The 27,024-nt window shown below is 42.3% G+C and overlaps 2 protein-coding genes across 2 annotated transcripts; one reads left to right on the forward strand and one right to left on the reverse strand.

Moving 5' to 3' along the window:
* Positions 1–400: 400 nt before the first annotated feature.
* On the forward strand, positions 401–7,748 carry soul5l (heme-binding protein soul5, like). The gene is made up of 7 exons (XM_089005818.1): positions 401–552; positions 1,335–1,394; positions 3,964–4,045; positions 4,735–4,855; positions 5,155–5,294; positions 5,367–5,530; positions 7,147–7,748. Coding segments are annotated over exons 1-7 (1,011 nt in total). The 5' UTR covers positions 401–550; the 3' UTR covers positions 7,589–7,748.
* Positions 7,749–9,239: 1,491 nt separating this feature from the next.
* On the reverse strand, positions 9,240–27,024 carry LOC148892367 (calmodulin-regulated spectrin-associated protein 3-like). Its single transcript, XM_089006582.1, is given in 20 exon segments — positions 9,240–10,010; positions 10,128–10,246; positions 10,361–10,467; positions 10,654–10,741; positions 10,806–11,098; positions 11,173–11,288; positions 11,584–13,987; positions 14,165–14,195; positions 14,280–14,341; positions 14,425–14,476; positions 14,574–14,667; positions 15,376–15,515; positions 15,606–15,744; positions 18,229–18,276; positions 20,447–20,485; positions 20,672–20,719; positions 20,721–20,759; positions 22,304–22,444; positions 22,527–22,804; positions 26,819–27,024. Coding segments are annotated over 20 exon segments (4,734 nt in total). The 5' UTR covers positions 26,973–27,024; the 3' UTR covers positions 9,240–9,668.

A 27,024-nucleotide genomic window follows, 5' to 3' on the forward strand; every position in this document is an offset into this window, starting at 1 on the left:
AGCGGTGCGCCGTCAATCAAACATACTCAAGAAGGTTGTTGACTGACTTCCATTGAACTACAAAAAAATGTCTGCCAAATCTGAGTAAAGCATTAACAGAATTAAGACAAGATAGCCTGTTAAAAATTATTTAACACTTTGAATTGCTCAACATTTTTGGATAACTTTCAAATCATAGAATAACAAGTATTTCTCTTGCCATTTATTAAAATGTAACCCCAGGGGGGGGAGTCAAATCTCACAACGTATGACTTGTTTATCAATTTGCAAATTATATACGTAATATTCTACTTAATTATTTTTTTCCACAACACAGATCTCATTTCATATCTTTGTGGATAGCTAGTTGTTTCTCTGATCGTTCTACCAATGTCCGGCATGTCCTTAGGCTACATCTGCATCCCCCCCCCCCCCTTTATTTTTTTCCCGGTGCGATGCGGTCCTGGCCGAGAAGTTAGTGCCGTCATATTGCAGAACAACTCACCAAAGCTCGCACATCAACACCACGGCGTGGCGTCTCCCCAACATTTCTGCAGGAAGGACACTCAGCATGTAAGTAGCACACAATCACACATTTACAGATTTTATCGATCATCATTTTGTGAAAGGAAAGCACGTGTTCTTTTTGTGACACTTTTTTTCCTGCTGCGTCACCGTTCGGTTTGCGTCATTGCTAAGGAGCCGGCACAAACTATTGAACCTGATGTGGAAATCATCCAAAAAATATATTCGATTCAAATCTTTGGGAGCAAAAAAATAACTGGAAATTTTGCATGCCAATACTGGACTTGACCTCCAGATGTCTTTGCCGGTGGTAAAAATGAGAAAAGGAGAGCGAGTGTGTGCATAGTGATGCAGCAGTAGCAAAGCGTTTCTGCCTCGCCGCAGTGACAATGCGCCACACGCAGGCTGCATATAGAAAAATCTTTAAATTCATGGAAATTTCTCCGTTCCAGTCCCCCCCCCCCCCCCCCCCCCCCCCCCCAACTACATAAAATCGTCATACAATATTGGCAATTTCTCCATTTTGAGTATAATAAACGTTTTTCTATTATATATAATACTGTAGCCGTCGAGGAAAGGAGCACACACGACTGAATGTGGAAACGTGTTTATTCCAACGGCGAAAAAGTGGATCTCCCTCAAATAGAAAAATGCAGTGAAATATATGCAACATGCACCCGCCCCCTCCCATGCACCTGCTGGGTGAGATGCCTGGTCCTAGTGCCCGCCTCAATACTTACGAACAAGAAATATTCAAACAGCGTTCAAGGCGTGAACAGAGAAAAACACTTTCTTCCAGATTGACTCGTTTATTGTATTATTTTTTACAGGACTTTCCGGTCAGTTTTGGCTGTGTTGGCCCTTGTGGCTACCACTGAAGCAAGTGTTGGGTAAGTTATCTAGTGCATGCTAGCAGGGATCGACGTCTAATTAAATACAGATAATCATGGGTTATAAAAAACTGGGATTTTTTCATTATAGTTACTCTTTATTTTGTTGTTGGATTAGTGTGAAATAAAATCTGTTAAAATGTTTTTCGGAGAGGTTTGTTGCGTTCTGACTTCTGCTTGAGTACAACCAAAAAAATAGTACAGAAATAAATACTCATGTAAGTAAATGACAATGATGAAAATGTACATAGTAGTTTTATAAGGAAACATTTCTTTTGTTAAAGGACAACTGACGTCACTTTTTTGTTTCCTAACTGACATCAGAAAAACATTTTATAGCATCTAAAATACCCAAAACACGCAGTATGATATTTTTATTCAAATGCAAAATAAAAATGACTTAAAGTGTCCAAAATCTGCAAAAAAATTGAGCTGCAAATTGGGCATTTGTAGAAAGTCCCGCCCCCAGTTTGTGACGTCACGCCAAGACGTCTTGCCTTGCTTGAGAATCAAAACAATGGCTTCAGATTCGGCGAAGATGCTTTCTTGTTACACATCCAGTTATGAATATGATTCAAATAGTTCTGAAGAGGAAATCATACATGTTTGCAATCGATTAAATAATTTATTCTGTGCCATTTTGAGGCAACATTGGGGGGGAAATGGATCACCCAAAAAGAGCCAGAAAATGGCTACCGAGCTCCTGTGAGGAATTAATCAGCCCGTTTCCACAGGCTGATAAATTCCTTATATGGAGCTTGGTCGCCTTTGTCCGGTTAAAACTTCGTTTGTCTTTCCTGGTTCGCGCATTGTCTGGAGTTCACTTGATAAAAATATCAGCAAGTACAATAGATGGTGAACAAAAAACTACTTTATTCTAATGAGACAGAGAAAGCACTTCTCGTCTCGGTGGGACGAAGACATGAGCACAAGAGACAAAAAGCAAGAGAGCAAAAGAGCAAAAGAGCAAAAGAGACCGAGCTCCCGCTCTGACAAGTTTTTAAACATACAGAGTGGCGATCTGTTGTCCAATCAGTTGCGAACAAGTCGACCTTTCCCGTCCAATCGGTTACGAGCAACTCAGTGTTGGGCGGGTCTCAGATTGAAGTTGGAGCCGCTGCCTTTTCTCCAACGGCTATTGACCTAATAAGACTGATAGTTTTATTTAACTAAATTAGACTGAAATTAAACGTGCACAATTCATAATATATACTAAGCTAAACATGAAAAAACATATGTTTACTTAATCTAAACATGAAATAACGTAATATGTTTACTAATGTGCATAAACACTCTATCAGCCTTCTTCTGGCTCTTTTTGGTGCAACATCACGTTTTCAGACTAAACAAGCACAGCAAAATGCATTGACGTCATGGAAGGACTGCTACAATGTGTCCTTTTTTTCGGTCAGGGGCGTTCCTTCAGTAACGTCACGTACGGACTCGTCACCAACTCAAAAACAAGACTTCCGGAATATTCAGCGTGAGTCTTAAAACGTAAAATATAGCTATATGCGGTGGAATCTTTGTAAAATACGCTCAGAAGTCGTTTCAAGCCATTTTACAAATTATGGACACAACTTGTCCGGAGACGTCGGTTGTCCTTTAAGTGAATTGGTTTTCATTTATTTCCTTACACATTATATAGCCCTTTAGCGTGACCCTAAAAGCTGCCCTACAGTTTGTACAGGAAAATTACAATCATTTGATTAGTCATGCTCCTAAATTTTTTTGTGTTGTAATGTTTTTAATTGTTTGTTAGCTTATCAATTCAATGAATGTGAAAACAGAAGTATACAAATATGGGTCAGCATATTGCATAATTGTTTCACGGTCTAATTTACATGTGTTGCTTCACTGTTCCTGTTAAAATAATTATTGCATCTCATTGTGCAACTACAACACGTTTGGGTCTGCCAGGTCTGACTGGCATCTTCCCCCACCAACGGAGCCTCCTCACCACCAGGTGGTGATCAGTTGACAGCTCCGCCCCTCTCTTCATTCGAGTGTCCAAAACATGAGGCCGCAAATCCGATGATACAACTACAAAGTCAATCATCGAACTGCGACCTCGGATGCAAGCGGCCGAAATGAGCTTTCTCCGTAGGGTGTCCGGGCTCTCCCTTAGAGATAAGGTGAGAAGCTCGGTCATCCGGGAGGGGCTCAGAGTCGAGCCGCTTCTCCTCCACATAGAGAGGAGCCAGATTAGGATGCCCCCCCTGGTGAGGTGTTCCGAGCATGCCCCACTGGCAGGAGACCCCGGGGACGACCCAGGACACGCTGGAGAGACTATGTCTCCTAGCTGGCGTGGGAACGCCTCGGGATCCACCAGAACGAGCTAGAAGAAGTGGCTGGGGAGAGGGAAGTGTGGGCTTCCCTACTGAAGCTGCTGCCCCCACGACCCGACCCCGGATAAGCGGCAGAAGATGGATGGATGGATAGTGCAACTACCAATGCTAACCGTTAGCATGAGCACATCACGTTTCCATATGTTACTGCTAAACAATGTTGTTAACGTTGGTTTGATGTAACTCTCTTTGTAAACATCAACATTTTGTACTGGTTGCAGCCCAAGCACCAATGGCAGCTTTTGCACAGAGACAAAGGAATGCCTGAACTTTGAGGCGGTCTGCCAAACTGATGAATATGAAGTGAGTAATGACACCTTTGTTGTGATCAATATCAGTAAGAAGATTCTGACTGTTTGTACCCCACTAAACAAAGACCAGAAAAGCAGTCTGGGGAGATTAGAAACAAATAAAGACAAGCATATTAGAAATTAAAAAGAAAACAAATTCCATCACAACCAATATCTAATTTTCATTGTTTTGTTTTTATTTCATATTATTTATCTGACCCACTACACCCTGCCCACCACCTTTTCCAGCTCCCCCATTCAAGTGAGCACGACCAAGCCATGTGCACCAAAACCAGCAGATATTCAATCATCTTCTCCCCTCTCCCCATTAAGTCCCGAAACAGTGTCAAAAATCTATTGTGGCTCTTTGCATTTTTTTGCACACCTCTGGAACAGTATTCTAACATTGTGCCTTACATTAACCGAAAGACTTATATGTCACTTTTTTTATTTGTTAGTCATAGTTGCGTGTGTATTTGTATAGTCTACATACTTGGCCAATTATTATGATTCTGATTCTGTACTATTGTCACAATGAAGTTATTTCTGTGACCGCTGTGGATTTTTTTTCAACTAACAGAGCATCAATTCAAGTCATATTTACTAAATGATTCCCGAGTTGAAGTGAAAAATCAAAGTAAAGTACGGAAAAAAACTGCTGGCTGTGTGTGTTTTTTTTTTTTTTTTTTTTTTTTTTTGTAGGTCCGACACTACAGTCCCACCCGCTGGGTGTCTACAGACGCCGAGGCTTACTTCATGGGTGTGGGTGCTGCCATGGCTTTCAGGAGACTTTTTCAGTACATCACTGGAGCCAATGTAGCAGGTAAAAAGAACAAATAGTGAAAAAAAATCGATCCTCTCACCTTCTTACATTAAAGTGAGTGCGCGTGTGTAAGCTCTCAGTCGTACGGGAGTGGTCCAACGATGAAAAGGTTTCTTCAGTCGTCATCTGTACTTCTTTGAAGGTGTCGGACGTTTCGCTCTTCATCCGAAAAGCTTCGTCAGCTAACTAAAATGGTGCTAGTAGCTCTGGCCAGAGCTACCAGCACCATTTTAGTTCGCAGATGACGACTGAAGAAACCTTCTCATCGATTAAAATGAGTGATTATGTATTGCTGGCAGGTATCCAGATGGAGATGACCGCGCCCGTGTTGGTTAAAATCCCAGAGGAGACTAAAATGTGGGAGCTGGCCGTTTACACGCTTCACTTCCTGCTTCCACAAGAATACCAAGACAAGCCACCCGCACCCACCAATGACAAAGTAAGTGGAAAGTGCAGCATTAGCGTCATGAACTTGATACCAAGTGTCGCAATGATTTCATGCCACCTCTAGTTGTATTTCACCGAGATGCCCGAGATGGACGTCTATGTGCGTAGCTATGGAGGTTGGATGTTATCGGTGACGTCCAGGCTTCATGCACACCTGCTGACCACAGAGCTGGAGAGAGTGCGGGCGCCCTATAATCATACCTACCATTACGGCGTCGGCTATGACAGGTGTGCACAATACATGTGATTCATCCGCAGACATGAATGCTAAATGCATTTTCAGCTGGAGTTAAGCACTTTTTATGAAGTAATTGTTTTCTTCGTGCAATGAAGTTCGATGATGAAATTAGTGTCTACTTAGGCAACGGGGTGTAAACCTGACCCATGTACAGTGAAACCTCGGTTTCCGAACCCCTTGGCTTTACGAACTTTTCGGATTACGAACGTTACATTTATGAAAATTTTACCTTGGCATACAAACTATTTTTCGGGATACACACGGAGCTGCCACAATGAGTGATGTGTCGTTCGCGAACGAGCCGTTCAACAAGGAAATTGTGGCCGACTTTTTTGTCCTCTATTCACCAACCCCAGTCTTCGGTTAAAGCCACGTGATTGGTCAAGAACGCAGCAGTGAGGGGTGGGGGTTACAGACAGAGAGAGAGTGAGGCCGTTCTCCCAAAAACAAAATGACGTCCCGGTTAAAGCCACATGATTGGTCAAGAATTGAGGGGGGGGGGGTAAAAATTTAAGAGACAGGCAGACGACAGAGAGAGACAGCAAGAAAACACCCACACACACAAAAGGGAGACGGCAGAGCTTGAAACAACAAAAAAAAACAACAGTGAAAAAAAACAAGTGAAATGGTGAGAAAATGGATAGAAAAGAGTGTAATTTGGACTCGTTCCAACTTTAATAGTTCAAAAGCAGAGTGTAGACTGGAAGGTTAAAATATCCCATCAATCAGGCTCCACAAATAACCCGCACAAGTCATCTGTACACTTGATGCAAAAAGCTATCAACCCAGCTAAACAGAACACAATTGATGAGCAACTAGATACAATTATCGCAGAGAAAGCACCTCTAAGGGATCATTTCTCAAGATGGTGAAAGAAGGCTACGTTCCTCATCCAGTTTAATGCTGATGAAAGCGGCCACTCCATTCCATCAAGCCCTCAATGACCATCACAAAGGTAAATAAAATGACTTTATTATACCGTGCAGTTTATTTTTCTTAATTATAATACCATAGCACATTTCTTATACATAAAATAAGGTATATTTTGTGTAGTTTTAAGGCTTAGAAAATTAGAAAATAGAAATTTATGTTTTATGAAGAACTGGGAACGGATTATTCTCATTTTAATGGTTTCCTATGGGAAATTAATTTTTACACACTTTTCACCTTACACACTCTGTCTGGGAACCAATTATGTCCGTAAGCCATGGTATCACTGTACATGAGAAAACATGAAGATTCAGCTTTTTGTTTAGCTCTGAGAATCAATTTGAGTTTTATGGCTTGAAATGCCTTTTCAGACCAGACTTTTTTTGTGACATTTTTCCCGATGTGAGCTGATAAATGTAAACATTCTGTCACAGAGGGAAAATTACCTGTGTTTAAAACGACTGCATTTGCCTTGAGTCTGCTAACTTAACGCAAGATGCTAACAGAAAAATAGGGTGTGGGGGGAAACATACTGTATATAATTTTGCAGTAGACTTTCGCTGGAGACAAAAATAAGTCCAAAAGTGGTGAAATCACTTCTCATGGCACTGCTATTTTTTGGGGAAGAAAAACAATACATTCTCATGTGTGAATGTGCGTTTGTGGGTTTATGTAGTCCCTTCAAGCTTCTCAACAGGCACAACGAGGTGTGGTACGTGGCTGAAGGGCCGCCAGTGTGCTCAGATCCCCAAGAGCCTACTCCCGCTCACACACCCAAGATGACAGTGAGCCCTCCCGCCAACTTCTCAGCGGATCAGAATCAGAAAACCTTTATTCGTCCCACAATGGGGAAATTTGCAGTCCAGGATCCCCTCGTAGATTCCGCTTCCTTCACGTCCACCAACCTGACTTCATCCAACACCTCGGACACGCCAACCGACATGCCCCCCACCGTCTCTTCTTCACGCTTCTTGGTGAACCTAAGCTCCACCTCTGATAAAATCCAGACAGATGTGGTGCCCAACACCACCTGGTCTGCCACCACAGCCCTCTCGCTGGAATCTCAAGGGGACACCGCCATTGGGAACAGCACCGACCGCCAACAAGATGGCGTCTAAATGAAAATGTTAGCTAACTAGCCGCAGAAAACTGCATCAGAAAACGACAGCTAGTGTTGGGATTAGCTAATGATTTTTGCTCATGCTACCGCTAAAATTAGCGTTGTGTAATCCTGTGTTTATAAACCGAATTTAAAATTGAGGCAGTATATATATATATATATATATATATATATATATATATATATATATATATATATATATATATATATATATATATCTGATACACCGACCGCCAACAAGATGGCGTCTACATGAAAATGTTAGCTAACCAGCCGCAGAAAACTGCATCAGAAAACGACAGCTAGTGTTGGGATTAGCTAATGATTTTTGCTCATGCTACCGCTAAAATTAGCGTTGTGTAATGCTGTGTTTATAAACCGAATTTAAAATTGAGGCAGTATATATATATATATCTGCGACACCGACCGCCAACAAGATGGCGTCTACATGAAAATGTTAGCTAACCAGCCGCAGAAAACTGTATCAGAAAACGACAGCTAGTGTTGGGATTAGCTAATGATTTTTGCTCATGCTACCGCTAAAATTAGCGTTGTGTAATGCTGTGTTTATAAACCGAATTTAAAATTGAGGCAGTATATATATATATATCTGCGACACCGACCGCCAACAAGATGGCGTCTACATGAAAATGTTAGCTAACCAGCCGCAGAAAACTGCATCAGAAAACGACAGCTAGTGTTGGGATTAGCTAATGATTTATGATCATGCTGCCGCTAAAATCTGCGTCGTGTAATCCTGTTTATAAACAATTTATAATTGAGGCAATATTTTGTTTTGGAATCCCGCTAGTCTCCTTTTGTCGTTGTTGTGTACATCCAAAACAACACTGTGCTTTGCCGCCATCTTGTGTTGGTTTAGTTGTGCACAAAAGTTTTGTTTCTCTGCGGAGGGTACATACAATAAATGACTGGAAAACCTACTGGGCTCACCGCTTCCTTTCTATGTATTGTGATTTTCACCACAACAGGTTATATTTGTGATAGATTGGTGGTAAGGAAAAAACTTTGCCAGAGGTCTGACCAGCGCTTATTTTGACATCCAGTGGTTCTTTTCAAGTACAAGGGCGGCTTTTCTTTTGTCCGCGTTTTCAAGAATGCATTACTTGATTTATTTCCTCTGTTTATTTATTTGCCATCTATTTGCTGCCTATTTACTATCTATTAGTTATCTCGCTGTGTAGCGATCTAATTACATGGGTATCTAGCTAGCTAGCTATTAATTATATAGCTAGATAGCTGATAGCTAGGTATTAGTTATATAGCTAGCGAGCTAGCTAGCTTTCTATCTATTTGAGTTAGTCCAGGTTGAGTGAACGCTGGCGCTTGTGGCTGCTGCTGCTCACCCACAGAAAAACCTATCCTGTGACTTAAGTGACCTTGAAAGTTTTGAAAGGTGCTTATAAATGAAATGTATTATTATTATTATTATTATTATTATTATTATTATTAGTACCTTTCCTGGGGTACATTCAAGACTTGAAGAATTCACACATTAAATCACGAACTGGTAATGAAAGTGTTTTTCGGTTGACAAAGAACTGAAAACTTCAATTTTGAAAGTGATTTCCCCTTCCCATGACATTTGTGGGTTTTTTTTTGTTTTTCCATTTTCTTTTTTTTTCCTTTTTTCTTTCTCTTTTGTCTCTTCTCTATATTTTGTATTTTTCTGTTTTTGTCCATTTTCTTTTTTCCTCTCTTTACTCAAAGCAAATTAATAAAATTGGCTGATTGATGGCTCGTAACTCAGAAAATTAAAAAATCGTATCCCAAGACAACCCTGTTTTGTATTTGCATATTTACACAGTTTGAAAATGATAATATCAACATACAGCATAAGCATTTTATTCGTAAGAGTTGTCAGTTGTTGGGGGCATTCCAGCCCAGGCTCCAGCTCACCTGAAACCCAAACTGAAAAACTAAAAGAATTGATGGTTATAAGCTTGCTCGGGATGTCTTTTATTGGCACAGCGTCCTTTGAAATCAGTCGACAGGTTTACAATCGCACTGCCAAGACCCTTAAGGTCAAATCCGACAGTCCATCAGCTATAAGGTGTACGTCACTTGGAAAGCAGCCCCTTTTTCGTTACGCTTGCCCGCCTGTTGGCTCCTCCTGCTGCTACCGCAGCCGACCCCCCACCGCTGTGCCACAGGTTTCCAGGTATGGTAAACGCGTCCACGCTCATGCCCATGGTCTTGGATGGGATAGCGCTGAACTGCTTGCGGTCAGAGCTGTACTTGTACATAGACTCCACGTGGGTCGAGCTTATCGTCTTTGGGCCCACACCGGCCAAGCGCACGAGCTCGGCGGAATCGGGGTTGGCGGTGTAGACGCCGCGGAACTGGCAGCTGGCGTCGCGGAAGAGGATGAGGAAGTGGTTGGCGGGGCTCTTCTCCATTTCCTGCGAGTGGAGGGAGAGCAGGTTAGAACCTAATTCCTGGCCACTTCGTGGTTTGTGTACCAAATCAAAAATTCCTATTGAAATGAATTGAAATGCCATTAATTGGTTATTATGTACCTCGACAATCTTGTTCTTTTGCCCCTCGTTGACTTTTCCGGCCAAGCAGCAGCGCGACAAAGCGTTATGGATGATGAACTTGTTGGACTTGAAGCTTGGTTCTTTGAAGAGCTTCGGACCTGACCATGTAAACATAACACCACTTGTTGGTGAGCAGCTTGGAACTTGTTGATGGACAGCTTGGAAGTGTGCGTGGGTGTGTTTACGTGGAGATTTGTCACAATCCTCCATACCTGTGTATTCCGGGGCAGGGGGCGTACCATTTGAACTGGTCTCCCAGTCACCGTTCTGTTTCGCAAATCTGCTCGGCGTCACGCAACCAGCAGGCGAATCGGGTCGACTGCCGGGGACATATTAGGTAATTCGCTTAATTTTCATTTTCCAAAATAAAGTTTATAGTCCTTCATTTGTGTCTGAGTTGACTCTCGACAAAAGAATGGCTAAATGATATGCGCGGTGGATAGAAGGTGCTCGGGATGCTAGGAATGAGTACAGGTGTGATGCAAATCGCAACTTGAACGAGCACCTTTGGATTTTCTTATCACCGTCATCATTTCCGGTCACATCTGCCGCGGCCAGGTTGAGTGACGAGTGAGACTTGGTCATCTTCGGGGCTGTCGGAAGAAAAGTAATGATCAACAAGTTCTTTGGGTACGATCAAAATGGTATTTCGGTTACCGGTGGCATTTTTGGCGGGGCTCAGAGACAGCTTGGTTTCCTCTCTTGTGACGCTGCGAGGTCGCGCCCGCGTTTGCGTCTTCTTGACGGGTGATCGTCCCAGGTTGGTCGATTTTTGCTGCAACAATTTATCCAGGTCGTCCATAATCCGGAGCTGCTGCCGCCGGGCGTATTCAACTCGTGTGAAATCTCCACGTCGGGCAGGAGTGGCCGGAGGAGTAAGAGAAGGTGAGGTGTTTCCAATAGGAGGTGTGTTGGCAGGAGAGAAGTTAGTCTTGTCTAAAGATTCCATTCTGAAGAAAGAGGGAACCGGTTTTAACTTTGATGTGACTCATGACGTTCATTTTTTGGGGGGGACGCTGCACACTTTTTTTCACGTTCTTGCTCCTGTCGCCTCTTCTTCAGCTCCTCAGATCTCCTTTGCTGCCTCTCCAAGAGGAGAGCTTTCCGTTGGGTCATTTCTTCTTCGTTGTCAACATCGTCCTGCAGAAACCACAATTCATCTTCACTCCCAATGCTCCTTGTCGTTTCAAGATACAAATCGGAGCCCCCCGCCCCCTAACTTCCTAGGCACCCAAAAACTACATTTACAGAGTAGGCCGGACACAAATTAGGTTGGAATGACTCGAAAGCCAAAAAGGGGGACCAGCTGAGAACAACAACATTCAGCGTCATGGAGAATCATGTTATCGTTGGTCCTCTGGCGGACCGTCAAAATAATGTACATGAGACTGGTCCATGGTGGGTGAAAATGTGGATTACTGACCTCACCACTCACCTTGAAGAAGAATCCTATCCCACCTTTGGCTCCGAGCTCAGTGTTTTCTTCAAGTGGGTCAGCAGGATCGGTTTTTGCTTGGCCTTCACTGGATTCCGTTTGCTGTTCTGAAGAGTTCCCAGCTTCTGTGGCTGAATACAACTCCTCCATGGCAATGGAAGCGACAACAAGCCCAGGCTCAGTCACAGATTCCAGTTGGTCACTCATGGAATCGGAAGAAAAGTCTTGCCCCTCATCCGTTGGTTCATCACAGCCTCCCCCCTCCTGTCCGCCAAGGGAGGAGATCGACACCTCAATCATACTGCAGTGCTTCTCAGAACCTCGAGGTTGGCTTCTGGGTCGTCCTGCGCTGTATGCGGCAGAAATGGATAACGTCTCACTTTCAAAAGAGCATTCTGATGGAGCGCCGGAGCTGCTGCCACTGGTGATTCCCGGGTGAGGCGGTACAGGCACGACAGTTGCTTCAGCATCATCCTGTTCGAGTTCCAGGCTAAACTGGGTCGGCGTCTCACTGGACGCGGTGTCTGAAGTGCTGTCGTCGGGTTGCGACGTGGGCTTAGATACCTCCTGGGGCGTTCGAAGTCCGCCAATGCGGAAGGACGATGTTGTCTGGACTTGACACTTGCTGGGCGATACCCTTCGTAAATGGGGGAGGGTATCCACGGTGTGAGTTGGGGTCAAAACGCGGCAGAGGGGAGGAAATTTGAGCTCAGATGGTCGTGGGTGATTTTGCATTCTCGGTTGGTGTTTTGGACTGTGGGGGGTAGATGAGATGTGGATCTTGGTATGAGGAGCCGGACAGGAAGACGAGACGATTGCTTTTGGCAAAGTTGTTGCAACGGGAGCGCGGCTCCGTCGGGATGGCGAGGATGTTTTGGGACGGGGCGGAATCATCAAGGCTTTAGTGGTACTCATGGAGGAATTCTTAGTAGGGGTTCTTGGGGGTGTCTTTGACGGTGTGGAAGGAGGGGTTTTGGCAAGTCCCTTGGTGTTACTTTTAGGTTTTGACTTTGGGGTGACTTTTTGTGAGCTTCTTGGTCTTTGGTTTCCCAGAAGCTGCTGCTGTTGTTCCGTTAATTTCTGCATGTCTTTCTGCAATGACTGCAAAGCTTCGCTCAGTTTCTGGACAATTTCGTTATACTCCACAAGAATGGCATCGCCTCCTTTCTCTTTCCCAGATGCCTTTTCTTTCCCCTCTCCCTTTTTGAAGTCAATCGAGAAGGTGACTTGCTTCTCCAGCCGCGGAGGGTTGGAGACGGATGGGTTGGCTTTCACCTCGTCTGTCTCCCGTTCTGCCTTTTGCTTTTCTTCCTCCTTTTTCAGCTGCTCCTCCATGAGAGTGAGGCGCTCCTCCAGAGAGAGATTATTAGTCTCCGTTCCATCTCCCCAACCCTCCCCTTGTTCCCGTTTCATTTTAAGTAAAGCGGTTTTACCGAGTCTCTGTCTGTGCTTGGCAAAGATGGCCTCGATTCGTTTCTTTTGGGCCTCGATGCTTTTACGTTTTTCCTCCAGTCGAGCTCCCAGCTCCCAGGCTTCCGAACCCAGTTCAGAACCTTTGATGCCAAGGCTGTCCTTCTGACCCGGAGTTCCTGCTGGAGTACAGGGAGTGCGCGGCGTTCCTGGGGTTGTTGGAGTCAGGGGAGCGGGAAAGTCTTCCCCGGAAGTTACGGGATGTCTTCTTCTGTTATCCCGTCGCTCGGCAAAGCTCGTCATGCGTGGGCTGCCGTTGGTACTGTTGTGTCCATGATGACTTTTAACGGGTCGCATATTACCAGGGGCGTTTCTGGGGGCGTTGTCGGATGCCTCTGATGAGTCAACGCTGCCGTCTCTCAAGACAGAGTCATCGTCACGTGACCTATCGGTTGCCCGCGATTGCCTCTCAGTCCTCCCGCCGTTATGACTCGCTTCTCCACTAACCGGCCGATAAACGGCTCCCGATTGGCAAGGGACAGAACTACTGAGCTGAGGGGTGTCTTCCAATGGGGAGTGCAGGAAGAAACCAGCAGGGGCGCCCTCGGGACATAACCGAGGTTCTGGTCTTGTTGTCAAAACTCCTTTCCCATCTTTCTTTGCAGTCCTTCCCTTGTTTCGATCCAAGTGGCCTGGGGCAGCGTGGAACGCCTCTTCGACAGTGGGCAGCTCTCCCAGAGGTAGCGGGTGCACATAGGGCCCCCAAGAAGACCGCTGGGACGGTGCCGAAGCGCTGACCAGGTGACTGAGGTCCTCCGGGGGACTGTAGGGTTCGCAAGTCATCCCCGTCAGCGAGGCCGTTGCGGGGATGGCGGCCCCCACGCTGTCCGTGCTGACAGAGCGAAAGACACAATCTATTGGGTTGCCCATGACAACATCAACATCACTGTCCAGCCCAAATGGGATGCCAAAAGTCACTGCGGACAGAGGACGACTGCAGAAGGGCGGGATGATAGTGGTGGGGAGTGGCGGCATTGGTGGGGGAGTGGAGATGGAAGTGCAGTGAGACCACAGAAGCCAAAGAAAGACGGTTTAGAAGACCAAGGCAAAGTATGAACAGAACAGGATGTTGCAGACTACATAAGAAACACATCAAGCACGGGTGTCCTACCTGATTTGTTTCTTTGTCCAGATTTTGTTGTCTGGAAAGACATCATCGGAATTTAGATGTGAAAATAGAAGCAAATAAGGACATGGATTCTAAGGTTTGTCCAGATTTGTCTTACCCGGTAATACTGGTGAAGGGGCGGTCACAAAAGGTTGTTTGAACATGAACAAAGGAGATCCACTGGAAAGAAGGTTGATGAAAAGTTTTGGTGAGTTCATAGTTTTTCCACCGGATTCTGGACTGAAACAACATTCATTTTCTACCTGTTGCTGTTCCCACTGACAGGACTGGTACAAAACACAACACCTGAAACATCTAAAAGGACACGTTTGTTTTTATGCGAAGATGGGCTTCAATCTGTGACATTTCGAACCAGCATCAATCCTGACTGACCAATAGCCAGAAATCTCACCTGTGAGGTCAATGGCTTGTATCGGTTGTACAAAATCGGGCTTTTTGATCTCGAACCACTCCAGCAGCTCAGCTACAAAAGTCAGGATATTCAGCTGAGGTCACAAAAAACAAACAAACAAACAAACAATCTCAAATGAAATGAATTATATTTCTGCCATGTTGTTAAAAAAGACAAAATTAAGAATACTGTATGTAAATACAGCTGTGGGCTAATCTTCACATACTTAGTGGACTTAGAATCATATAGATAGAAGCCATGCGCAATGCAAATCTGCTGTCATAACATCCACTAATATTGGCAACACCTTGTGTCATGAATTTATATTTACAAACATCCTCTGTACTCTGGTATCACCTATTCAGCAAATACTAAGCCTACGTGGTAACAATCTATGAAGTCCGTTGTATGGGGCAATCAGAGCCATTCATAGAACATAATCAGACAGACCAAAAAAAGTAATCAGATTAGCTTCAGGGAGTAGTCCACTGCTCCCACTGAACCTTAGAGCAGGGACCTATCAAAGCAGAGGTCTGCCACTGCCACTTCTGTCCATGAGGGATATTTATAAGATCAGAGCGACCGGCAAAACTTTAGTTCGCTGACAAAGCTTTTCGGATGAGGAGCGAAACGTCCGACACCTCCAAAGAAGTACAGATGATGGCTGAAGAAACCTTTTCATCAATAATAATAATAATAATAATAATAATAATAATAATAATAATAATTAAGAAGCATTTTTAAATACGTACAATGTTTCCATAACCAACTGAAGAAGATTTTAAAAGGGGGTGGAGCTTACATGCAAAAGAGGCGGAGCATAGAGAAGGTCTTCCAGACGAAGGAGGCAGCAGTTCTGCAAAGTGCTCTCACAACACTCTTTAATCAGCTGCAAATTGTAAAGACTGTCGGCCACCGACATGGTGTCCTTCAGGCACACATCTGGCAGCAACAATATGCACAACGCCGGTTGAATATTGTTGTGCCAAGAGGGAAAGATCAATATTTAATGATTCATGTGTTTTTCTGCACCTTCGAGATGGAGCACGCCGGGGCAGTAGAAGTGCAGTGCAGCGGCTATAGCGCAGCCATTAGACAGATCTTTGACCGCGGTGACCAGAGGGAAGGTCGGAGTCAGCTTGGACTGCACTTTGTCCTTCCTGTAGCGGATCTAATGAATGAGAAGAAAACAGAGAGCACCCTGAAATATGGCGGTTCCACCCAGGGACTTTTAGAAGAGGTGTGTGTCCCCCTCATGGTATAGAGAATAAAAAAAACAGAAAGAAAGAAAGAAATCAAGTCGAGCTGTGAAGCCACGGCAAGAAGCCACAGAAAAATCAAGACTGACTGAGATTACATTAGGTGCACTTGCAAAATTAATTAACATTCACGTTTGATAAATATTCACTGATACTCCAATTCGCAGCCTGCAATTTTAATTAAAAAATCAGAATAAGTAAATAAAGATTCAACTGAGATTCTTTTCTTATTTTCACATCTCATATTTGGGAATTTACCTCATTCACTGCCATTCACGAATTTATTCGGGAATTGAAAATATGACGTAGAGCGCCATTCTCAAATTAGTTTGGGTTTTGTTTTATTCTTTCTTGGGTGCAGATAATGCGCTGGCCATGGCCTCTGGCAATGTTTTTTTTTCTTTTCCAAAAGAGGGCAACATTTGCCTTTTTTCCATGTTAGCGCTTTGTTCCAGCTTCAGCTGTTGTTAATGCGCTATATAAACCAATATGTATTGTACTTTGTACAGCTGCCCCCATTTAAAGCTCAGATAACTCCAGACCCATTTACTTTAGGAATTAATTATTTTTTACTGATGAAAGATGAGACTCTAAGGTGTCTTACGTTGCACTGAATGTTTATGTATTCCTAGAACTCAATATTCTGTGGGTCTTGGAATTCGAGTGACAATGACAAAAACCCTGGCACTGGAGCGGACCCATTTTTGCACATCGTCTGGCAGTGAAAGAGTTAAGACTCTCCCCTTATCCCAATCTCGATTCTATCTGGTAGCTCAAATCACAATCAATCAATATTTTGGTCAACGACACCAAACAGATTCAAGTCCTTGATCAGATTTTGTTCAGATTGCACAAGTGTACCTAATCTTGTGACCAGATAGCGCGTGCCAAGTCATACAAAATAAAAACACCAAATACAGAGTGCGGTCTCACGCTGCACCAAACAAAAGCAAAAAAGAGGCATCATGAAATATGGACCAGACATAAAAAATTATAATAATAACAATAATAAAAGTGAGTTTCAGGTGAGGATTTCATACCTGTCAACCGGCCATACCTTTCCGTATTCTGTATGATTTTTGCACATTTTTAGATGTGTACGGCATACAAGAAAGTTTGTACGGGAAACGCCAAAACTGTTCAATATATTTTTGAGATATTTTTGAGTCTGTTTTTGTCATTAAATATTAGCAGTCATGTTAATTATAACAAATATCGCTACACGTAAAAATCAAAGTCCACCGCCAAGTTTGTGCGAAAAAGTCTCGAGAAAAAACAAAAGTTCCGAGAACACAAGTTCCGCGCAAGTGGAATTTTAGTTTGAAATCAGTTAAAGGACAACCGACACCATTTTTTTGTTTCCTAACTGACATCAGAAAAACGTTTTATAGCATCTAAAAATACCCAAAACATGCAGGCTGATATTTTTAGTCAAATGCAAAACACCAATAAAAATGACTTAAAGTGTCCCAAAACTACTTCAAAATGATCTCAGAAAGTTTCAGTTTCAGAAGGTCCCGCCCCCTTGTTCGTGACGTCACGCGTCTTGCCTTGCTTGAGGATCAAAACAATGGCTTTAGATTCAGAGAAGATGCTTTCTTGTTACTCATTCAGTTATGAATATGATTCAAATAGTTCTGAAGAGGAAAGCATAAATGTTTGCAATCGATTAAAGAAGTCCTTCTGTCTCATTTTGAGGCGCCTGGACTCCAATGTAGCGCCCAGAAAATGCACAAGATGGCGGACAAGCTCCATTGGAAATGGGCTGATTTGTCTGCTGGGAATTTGTGTCAACTAGTATCAAATAGTAGTCTTGGTGCAACACACAACGATTCACCATTGCGTTATTTATGTGTTTTCCTTCTAATTTCGCCATCAACACGAAGTATTCAGACCAAACAATGTCCCCAAAATGCATTGTGTGTCGCTTTCTCGGTCAGGGGCGTTCCAAACGTGACGTAACGTCAGGAATCGTCATCAACTCGAAAACAAGACTTCCTGAACATTCAATTTTAAAACGTAAAATCTAGCTAGATGACATGGAATCTTTGTAAAATACGCTCAGTAGAAGTCATTTGAAGTGATTTTACAAATTATGGACACAACTTGTCCGGAGGCGTCGGTTGTCCTTTACATGAAACATTTTACTGTGTTTTTTTTCACAGTCTTGTCAATTTCACATGTTGACATGTGAAATTGTGTCCATAAAATTGCACAATGAAATATTTCACACGCGCATGTTTTTTTTTTTCCTCAGTAAGGAAAAATTGAGTCGTTAGTAAGCTCACAGTGTCTCGCAGGTTGACAGTTATGAGATTTGTGCCCTGCATGCAGCAAAAGTGCTCACACTGATGGGTGGGAAGCCTTGATGACAAGAGCGAGCTGCTATACATTACCACTGGAGGCTTGTTCCCCGACTCCTTCAAACAAAAAGCGATAGCATGCTGGACAGGGGGAGGGGGGAGGGAGGGTGGCAGAGAGAGGGACACAAGCGTAAAAATGACAAAGGGGCCCCTGGAAAAAAGAAATAAATCATCACACTGTGATACATAAGGAACGGGGGGGGGGGGGGGGGGGGTTATAGGAGGAAGGTGGACAAACAAGATGGATGTGGCTTGACCTCTCCCTCCTCCCCAATATCTCCTCCTTTCTTATCTAAATGACGACAAAGAGGCTTGCGATATTGAATACAGAGCAATGATTCTGTTTTTGGTTCAGTGGATCAACGGTAACAATAATTTACTCATATGAATTTGAATAGGATGAGCTCATTCAGAAAAAAAAAACACATTAAATACAACTGAAGTGTATTTTTATTTAGTTTTACACCGGGTCTGATCGGCTGTATCGTTTCGGCATTTGTAACATCGGTCAAAATTGTCACGTTTCGGTTTGCGACCAACGGGTGGCGCTGTAGGGCCACGCTTGCAGCTGCACAGCTGTTGGTCGGTTTTAATCAGTGGCAGTTAAAATGACTCACAGCACAACTATTCAGTGTCGGGTCATTGTTTGTCTTAACCTTGTCAGATTTGTTTCATCTTGTAATGTTTTATTCATGGTTTTGTTTACTACTTTGGACATTTTTGTTGGGATGACTTTGTTGTTTGAGATTTTGTTCCTGCTGACTTTTCATTTCATACAATCTTGTCAAATACACAATGCTCCTGCCCGCATTTTTGGGGTCCAACCCCACCTTGCAAATCGAGACATTTATAATAATAATAATAATAATAATAATAATAATAATCTTCCTTTCCTTTTGGCTTTTCCCTTGATGGGGTCGCCACAGCCAATCAGTGTCCTCCATCTTCAGAGGTTTGATTCGCATGTTTGTTTTGGCCAAGCTTTTACGTCAGATGCCCTTCCTGACACAACCCTCTGTATTTATCCGGGCTTGGGACCAGCACAAGAAGACATTAGCTTATGTCCCCTTGTGGCTACAGAACAAGCTACTACTACTACTACTACTACTACTACTACTACTACTACTACTAATAATAATAATAATAATAATAATAATAATAATAATAATAATAATAATAATAATACATTTCATTTGTAAGTGCCTTTCAAAACTCTCAAGGACACTTTGCTTGTTTCTGTTTACTTCGCCTCTCGAAAATATTTTTTTTCAATAGAGGTGTACAGGTTGTACCTTGTCTTGACGATGTATCTTGGTCTCCTTTTTTATATCACTTGAAAAAAGGGTGGAGTGACATTTACATACACTGCAGTGACTAGTCAGTCAGTCTGTAAATTGTTGCAAGTTAGTCAGTTAGATCGCCAGATAGCTAGTTAGTTAGCTAGTCACTTAACTAGCTAGCAAGCTAGCCAGTTGGAATTTTCGTGAACTATCATCAGTTAGTTGCTTGTCCAAGCAACACCCAAATGTTAGTTGGTTAATCAATTAATTAGTTCATTGTTTTGTTTATAGGTTATTTAATTTGTTAGTTCATTAGTAAATAATCGGTTAGTTCATTAACCACCTAATTAACTCGTTCAATGCCATTCCCGAATTTATTTGGTAATTGAAAAACATGACGTGGAGCGCCATTGCCAAACTTGTTTGGGTTTTGGTTTTTCTTGCTGGGTGGTGCCAATAAAGCGCTGATCAGATATCTGGCGCAGTTTTCCCCTCCCACGAGGGGGCAGCATTTGCCTTTTTTCCATGTTAGCGCTTTGTTCCAGCTTCAGCTGTTGTTAAAGCGCTATCTAACTCAATATGTATGTATTGTATCTTGTACATCCGCCCCATTTCAAGCTCTGATAACTCCAGACCCATATAACTTAAGAATTAACTATTTTTTTCTGATAAAAGAAGAGAATCTTACGCTGCATTTAATGTATATGTAGTCCTAAAACTCAATATTCTGTATGATCTGCAATTTGAGTGAAAATGACATAAACCCTGGCACTGGAGAGGACACAGTTTTGCACATGGTCTGGCAGTGAATGAGTTAACCATAAAAGAACACACATACACATCCAGACCCACACATATATATATATCTTTATATCATAATGTGGCGTTTCCAGCAGGCACAGCCGCATCAGCCTCAGCAAGTGCACGCACGCAGAAGTAGAGAGAAGAGGGTAAAAAAAATGCACACTTACAGGGACGAGTTTCCAATACCAACGGGTGGGCGGGCCCTGCTGGAAAGCAAGGTGCCACAACACACATGAGCCCGAGGAGGAGGGATGGGGGACAGAGAGGCAGAATGAGGGTGAGGATGTTACAAGCACGACTCACGCATCTCAATAAGGGAAGTCACACTTTATGTGTGTGTGCTTGTGCGTGCGTGCGTGTGTGCGTATACGTGTACGTGCTGACTCGTGTACCGTTTCCTGGGAGTGCTGGGGGTCAGGGATCTGCTGTGACGGTTTGGGTGTCTTCTTCTTCGGTGGATTCTCTCAGCTTCTGGTTCAACTTTAAAGACGATGCGGAGAGAATTAAAGGCCATTTCACTTTTTGCTCCATCACAGCAGCGCATCATAGTAATCCACAGAAAGTGATGGATGATAATTATTTTTTTGTTTAAGTCAGTTCTGAAGTGAAACTGAGAAAATGAACAAACTAAACTAAAAATTAAACTACAAATTGAACTAAAAATTAAATTAAACTAAACTAAATTAAATTAAAAAAATCGAATCAAAAATCCAATCAAATAAGAAAATAATAAAAATAAAAACAATACAGTGAGACTTCAACTTACGAACTTAATTGGTTCCCAGACAGAGTGTGTAAGGCGAAAAGTGTGTATCTCAAAAAAAAAATTCCCATAGGAAACCATCAAAATGGGAATAATCCGTTCCCGGGTTTCCATAAAATATACTTTTCAACTAAATAAGTTGAAAAAGTATAGTGCCACTTATCAGGTTTTTTTTTGACGACGATACTAGTGCAGCGTGTTCTACCGGAAACAAATTCCTTGTGTGTTCTACATACTTGGCAATAAAGATGATTCTGATTCTGATTAAAACTACACACAACATACCTTATTCTATGTATAATAAATGTGCTATTGTATTGTAATGAAAGAAATACACTGCATTGTATCATAAAGTCACTTTATTTACATTTGTGATGTTCATTTATGGCTTGATGGAATGGCTTTGGAGGTCGAGGTCAAAGGGAATTGCTGTTTGGAAAGAGAGGCGCATTACATGAGGACTGTAATTAAAGAAATAAACTGTGCTGTAAAATAAAGTTTTATTTACGTTTTTGATGGTCGTTGATGGCTTATGGAAGGAGAGTCACCTTCCATAAGGACTGTTGGTAACTTAACCTGCTGTTCGGTCGTGTGCTTCCGCCGAAGATCACTCCGCCAGCCGTGGTGGGTGTGTATTATGAAAATAGTGCTTATTATAAGGTTTAATTTTCATAAATTTGACGTATGTAAGACAAAAAGTTTGTAAGTTGAGGTCTCACTGTAATACGGAAAAAAGATAAAATAAAAACAAAAAAAAAAACCATCAACAAATAAAATTAATTAAAACAAAATTACAATTAAAATTACAAAAAAATGAATACAATTAAAATTGGAAATTGAAAATAAATTACAAATTAAAACTAAAATTAAAAATAACTATAACATTTAAAATAAAATTTAAAATAACAATAAAAATAACTTAGAAAATTATAATTAAATTTGTAAAATTCTAATTCAGATTTAAAATTTAATTTAAAATTTTAATTTTAAATTAACTATAAACATAACTTTAAAATAAAATGAAATTTTAAATTAAATGTAAATAAAATAAAATACAACAAAATTGTATTTTATTTTAGTTAAATAAATAAATAAATAAATAAATAAATAAATAAATAAAATCACTTCCAAATATGGGCCTGCTGACAACCAGGGCAACGTGGTATTTCTGTGCCACCAGGCAAATCTTTCACACTGATTTGAGTGTAAATATGGCTTCAGCCTTCCCATTTGTGTTTCAGGAGGAGCGCTGGCGACTCACCCTGTTGACCCAGAAGAGCAGTGCATTTTCCCAGGGCGCCCCGGCACCCATTTGCTCGGCTTCGGGCGCCATTTTCACCCTGTCCACTATCTCCCTGCTGGCCAGTGACATCATTGAGTCGATCAGGGCCAGGTGGGATTTCTGCACCCATCGACGACCAGAATAGAAGAAAACATGACAAGTGATTCCTCCATTATGAATAAATACATACATAAACTCCTACCATCTTAATGGGGGTGCATCTGAGGTCCTCCTCAGTGACGTCCACATCCTGCACTTGCGGGGCGACACCTTTCTTCGTGAGGAAGTGCAGCAGGGCGCAGTTGTCGGAGAGCGATTCCCGCGAGGCCGAGGCAGGGACCCCGTGTATCTGCGCGAGCAAGGCCTGAGCTCGGCAGTAGATCTCCGGTGAGAGGAGCAGCTTGGAAACAGATGGTTTGAGGTGCTCTTGGTCATACTGGTCCTTATAAAGCGGCTCGCGCAACTCCACCGGCACATTCTCTGCGGACGCATGCAATTTGTCGTCATGTTTCTGAAAAGAGGATGATGATGATAGGATGTACAGGTGCAAATTCCCTGGTTTTTTTACTATCCAATTATCTCCATAAAAACCAAACATGCCCAAAATACAAAGATTGTGTTTGTCGAGATGTATCACTTTGACAAATTTCTTTGGACCATTTAATATACTTTTGATCAATTTAGCCAATGCTTTAGCCCAAGGGTTGGCAAGACTCGGCTCACAAGGCGCGGGCAGCTCTTTAGCACCACCCAGTCATTTTGATAGTAGGCTAACTTAATTAATATTAGCTATACATTTGCATGTGTTGCCTCAATGAAGAAGATTATACAGTAAAACCTTGGCTTACGAACTTAATTGGTTCCCAGGCAGAGTGTGTCAGGCGAAAAGTGTGAATCCCAAAAATTAATTTCCCATACGAAAACATTAAATTGAGAATAATCCGTTCCCAGGTCCCCATAAAACATAATTTTCTACTTTCTAATTTTCTAAGCCTTAAAAATATACCTTACTTTATGTATAATAAATGTGCTATGGTATTATAATTTAAATAAATAAACTGTACTATATAATAAAGTCATTCTATTTACTTTTGTGATGGTCGTTGATGGCTTGATGGAATGGAGTGGCCGGTTTCATCAGCATTAAACACTGGATGAGGAACGTAACCTTTTTCTTTCACCATCTTGAGGAATGATCTCTTGTAGGTGCTTTCTATGTGATAGTTGTATCTAGTTCCTCATCAATTGTGTTCTGTTTAGCTGGGTTGATAGCTTTTTGCATCAAGTGTACAGATGGCTTGTGCGGGTTGTTTGTGGAGCCTGATTGATGGGATATTTTAACCTGGCAATCTACACTCTGCCTTTGATCTATCAAAGTTGAAACTCTCTCACTGTCGTCTGCCTGTCTCTTTAATTTTTAAACCATCTCCCCTCACTGCTGCATTCTTGACCAATCACGTGGCTTTAACTGAAGACTCGGGGCGGGGAATAGAGGAAAAAAAACAGCCGGCCACCATTTTCTTGTTAGGAGTACGGGCTCGTTCGCAACGACACATCACTCATTGTGGCAGCTCCGTGTGTATCCGAAAAATAGTTCGTATGCCAAGGCAAAGTGTTCATAACTGTAACATTCGTACACCGAAAAATTCGTAAGCCAAGGTATCATTGTATCAGGTTTTTAATTTTTTTTGTGGCTCCAGGTGGATTATTTCTTTTTTTGTTTGTTTATCTATTTTTTTGGTCCAGCATAGCTCTTTCAACATTTGGGGTTGCCAACTCCTGCTTTAGGTAAATGAATAATCTGTTTTAAAATGATGACAATCTGCGAATCGGTGAATTGTAGATGACAAATTACTGTATTATCGTATTATTATGATCATATTACTGTAACATATGTACTGTAAACTGTGATGTGGCTAAAAGTAGTAAGTACAGACCATCGTTCTCTCCAACACTGAAAGGAAATACCAAGTTATCATTAGAAGGGAAGGCATTTTTTGGAGTATCCTGCGAGATCCTAATGCTATCTTCTGCATGAACAGTTCAACTCGGTGGACGGGACCAAAGTGCGAGTCAGGTCACGCGATTCCATGAAGACGACGCAAGAGGGAGAGCATCGAAACACTGACCCACATTCGGTTGTACGAAGATTCTGGCGTAGTCAGGATGACTGCCGGATAGTCTCTCTCCCTGCCTGTCTATGAACATTTATGACAGCTTAGATGCTCTACTTCATTTTCAACATCCTACTCTCCACCAATCATTCGCAACGAGTGTGATCACCACAGTGAGTTAAGGGTTAAATCTCCTCAGGAAATGGGTACATTGTCCCCGTTATTGTGTCCCCCGCAGTGCCGATTGAGGCAACGAGACTGCGGAGGAAGGGAGCCAAGCACCCGCTAAACAGGTTAGCATAATGCTTGAGCTAATCTCATTGAGGCACAATCAGGATGAAGCTTCCAAATAGTGGCTAATTCTTGATCATCCTCGCTTTGATTGCTTCAAATGAGAATCCATGTTTGTTATTCAGATACAATACAATACAAAGTGATTTATATAGTGTTTTAACTACTTAACTAGATTCATGTTTAAAGGACAACCGACACAATTTTTTGGTTTCCTAACTGACATCAGAAAAATGTTTTATGGCATCTAAAATACCCAAAACACGCAGGCTGATATTTTTTAGTGAAATGCAAAACACGAATAAAAAAAGACTTAAAGTGACACAAAACTGCCACAAAATGAGCTCAGAAATGGCGAGATTCAGAAAGCCCCGCCCCATGTTCGTAACGTCACGCCAGGATACTCCAGACACAAAACAATGGCTTCAGAGAGTTCAGATACTGAGAAGATGCTTTCTTGTTACTCATCCAGTTATGAATATGATTCAAATAGTTCTGAAGAGGAAAGCATAAATGTTTGCAATCGATTAAAGAAGTGCTTCCGTATCAATTCGAGCCGTCTGGACTCTAATTTGGCGTCCCAGAAAATGCACAAGATGGCGCACAAGCTCCGTTGGAAATAGGCTGATTTGTCTGCTCGGAATTTGTGTCAACTTAACACCTTCTTTATGCGTTTTACCAGCAATTGTTAGTCTTGGTGCGACACACAACGATTCACCATCGCGTTTTTTATGTAGTTTTCTTTCTAATTTCGCGATCAACACAGTGTTTTCAGATGAAAAAAAGTGCCCAAAATGCATTGTGTGTCGCTTTGTCGGTCAGGGGCGTTCCGAATGCGACGACACGTCAGGCATCGTCATCAACTTGAAAACAAGACTTCCTGAATATTCAGTGCGAGTGTTAAAAGGTAAAATATAGCTATATGCCGTGGAATCTTTGTAAAATACGCTCAGTAGAAGTCATTTGAAGTGATTTTACAAATTATGGACGCAACTTGTCCTGAGGTGTCGGTTGTCCTTTAAGAGTCAAGCGCATACCTCTCAACCTGCGAGCCACTATGAACTTACTAACAGCTCCGTTTTTTCTTCCTTACTGAGAAAAAAATATATGCATGTGTAATATTTCATTGTGCAATTTTATGAACAAAATTTCACATGTAAATAGTAATACTTTTAACAAGTTACAACATATTTCTAGCAATAATCAAATATGTTCTTTGTTGTAGAGCACTGTGGCCTTTTGCTGTAGACAATTTGAATTAGTCCACATAGCAAAATAAATAATTTGCCATTGTGTTTTACAATGTATAATGTTTAAAAAAATATGAATGATATTATGGCCAAAAAAAGAATGGTAAAATTTTTAATTTAACCAATTTCAAAATAAAATTCCATTTGACCTGGACTTGTCTTTTCGGAACTTTTGTTTCTTCTCGAGACTTTTCGCACGGACTTGTTTTCACTTTTTATGAGTAGCGATATTTCTTATAATTAACATGACTGCTAATATTTAATGACGAAAACGGAATCGAAGTATCTCAAAATTATATTTAACACATTTTATGTTTCCCGTACAAACTTCCTTGTGTGCCATGCACATCTAAAAATATGCAAAAATCGTACAGAATACGGCAAAACACATTTATTAGCCAAACACGAAGAGTGGGGTTGGGAGCGGTGGGGTTGGCGTCACACACCCAACCACGACAAAGGACCAATCAAGTGAAGACTCGCAGATGCAACGCTGCAATTGTTTTACCTCATGTGTCTTTTGTTCCCCCAACAACATAAAGAGGCAAAATCGAGTCACGCTGACACGGATATTCTGCAGCGTGGTGACCCACTTCCGCGCCGCACGGCGCACTTTGCACGTCCGCTGCAGCTTTTCGGTCTTTTGTTGCACTGACGATGCAGCATCCGCGCAACCCACGCGTGAGCTGGGACACCACATCCGATACACATGAGCGATAGACATTTTTTCTCTCGAAGATAGGAGAGAACACGCACGCACACACACGCACACGGGGATACAACGCCCCACCCAAGCAACCACGCATGCAGCCGCCCCCCCTTCCCGTGGGTGATCTCACCTGCACTGCCGTAAGATTTGCACAGCAGCCAACGCACGCTGGCGCGGATCTTGGCGCAGCTGAAGTCGCAGCGGTCGAGTGGGGGAATCTCCGGTACCGAGAAGGGCTTCCTTGGCGACGTCTTCGTGGCCTCGCCGGGTCCGGAGTCCACCATCGCCGCGCTGATGCGCACCGAGTACCGGTAGGAAAAAGAAGAAGAGGAGGAG

This window comes from Hippocampus bargibanti, linkage group LG10 (assembly GCF_051943395.1).
Source record: "Hippocampus bargibanti isolate YZ-2025 linkage group LG10, ASM5194339v1, whole genome shotgun sequence".
NCBI classification, from domain to species: domain Eukaryota; kingdom Metazoa; phylum Chordata; class Actinopteri; order Syngnathiformes; family Syngnathidae; genus Hippocampus; species Hippocampus bargibanti.

Bases quoted from the DNA above. Each gene is read 5' to 3' on its own strand.
- soul5l (XM_089005818.1), top strand. The intron at 4,046-4,734 runs GTGAGTAATGAC...TTTTTTTTGTAG, and splicing joins GCCAAACTGATGAATATGAA to GTCCGACACTACAGTCCCAC. The intron at 5,295-5,366 runs GTAAGTGGAAAG...TGCCACCTCTAG, and splicing joins CCGCACCCACCAATGACAAA to TTGTATTTCACCGAGATGCC.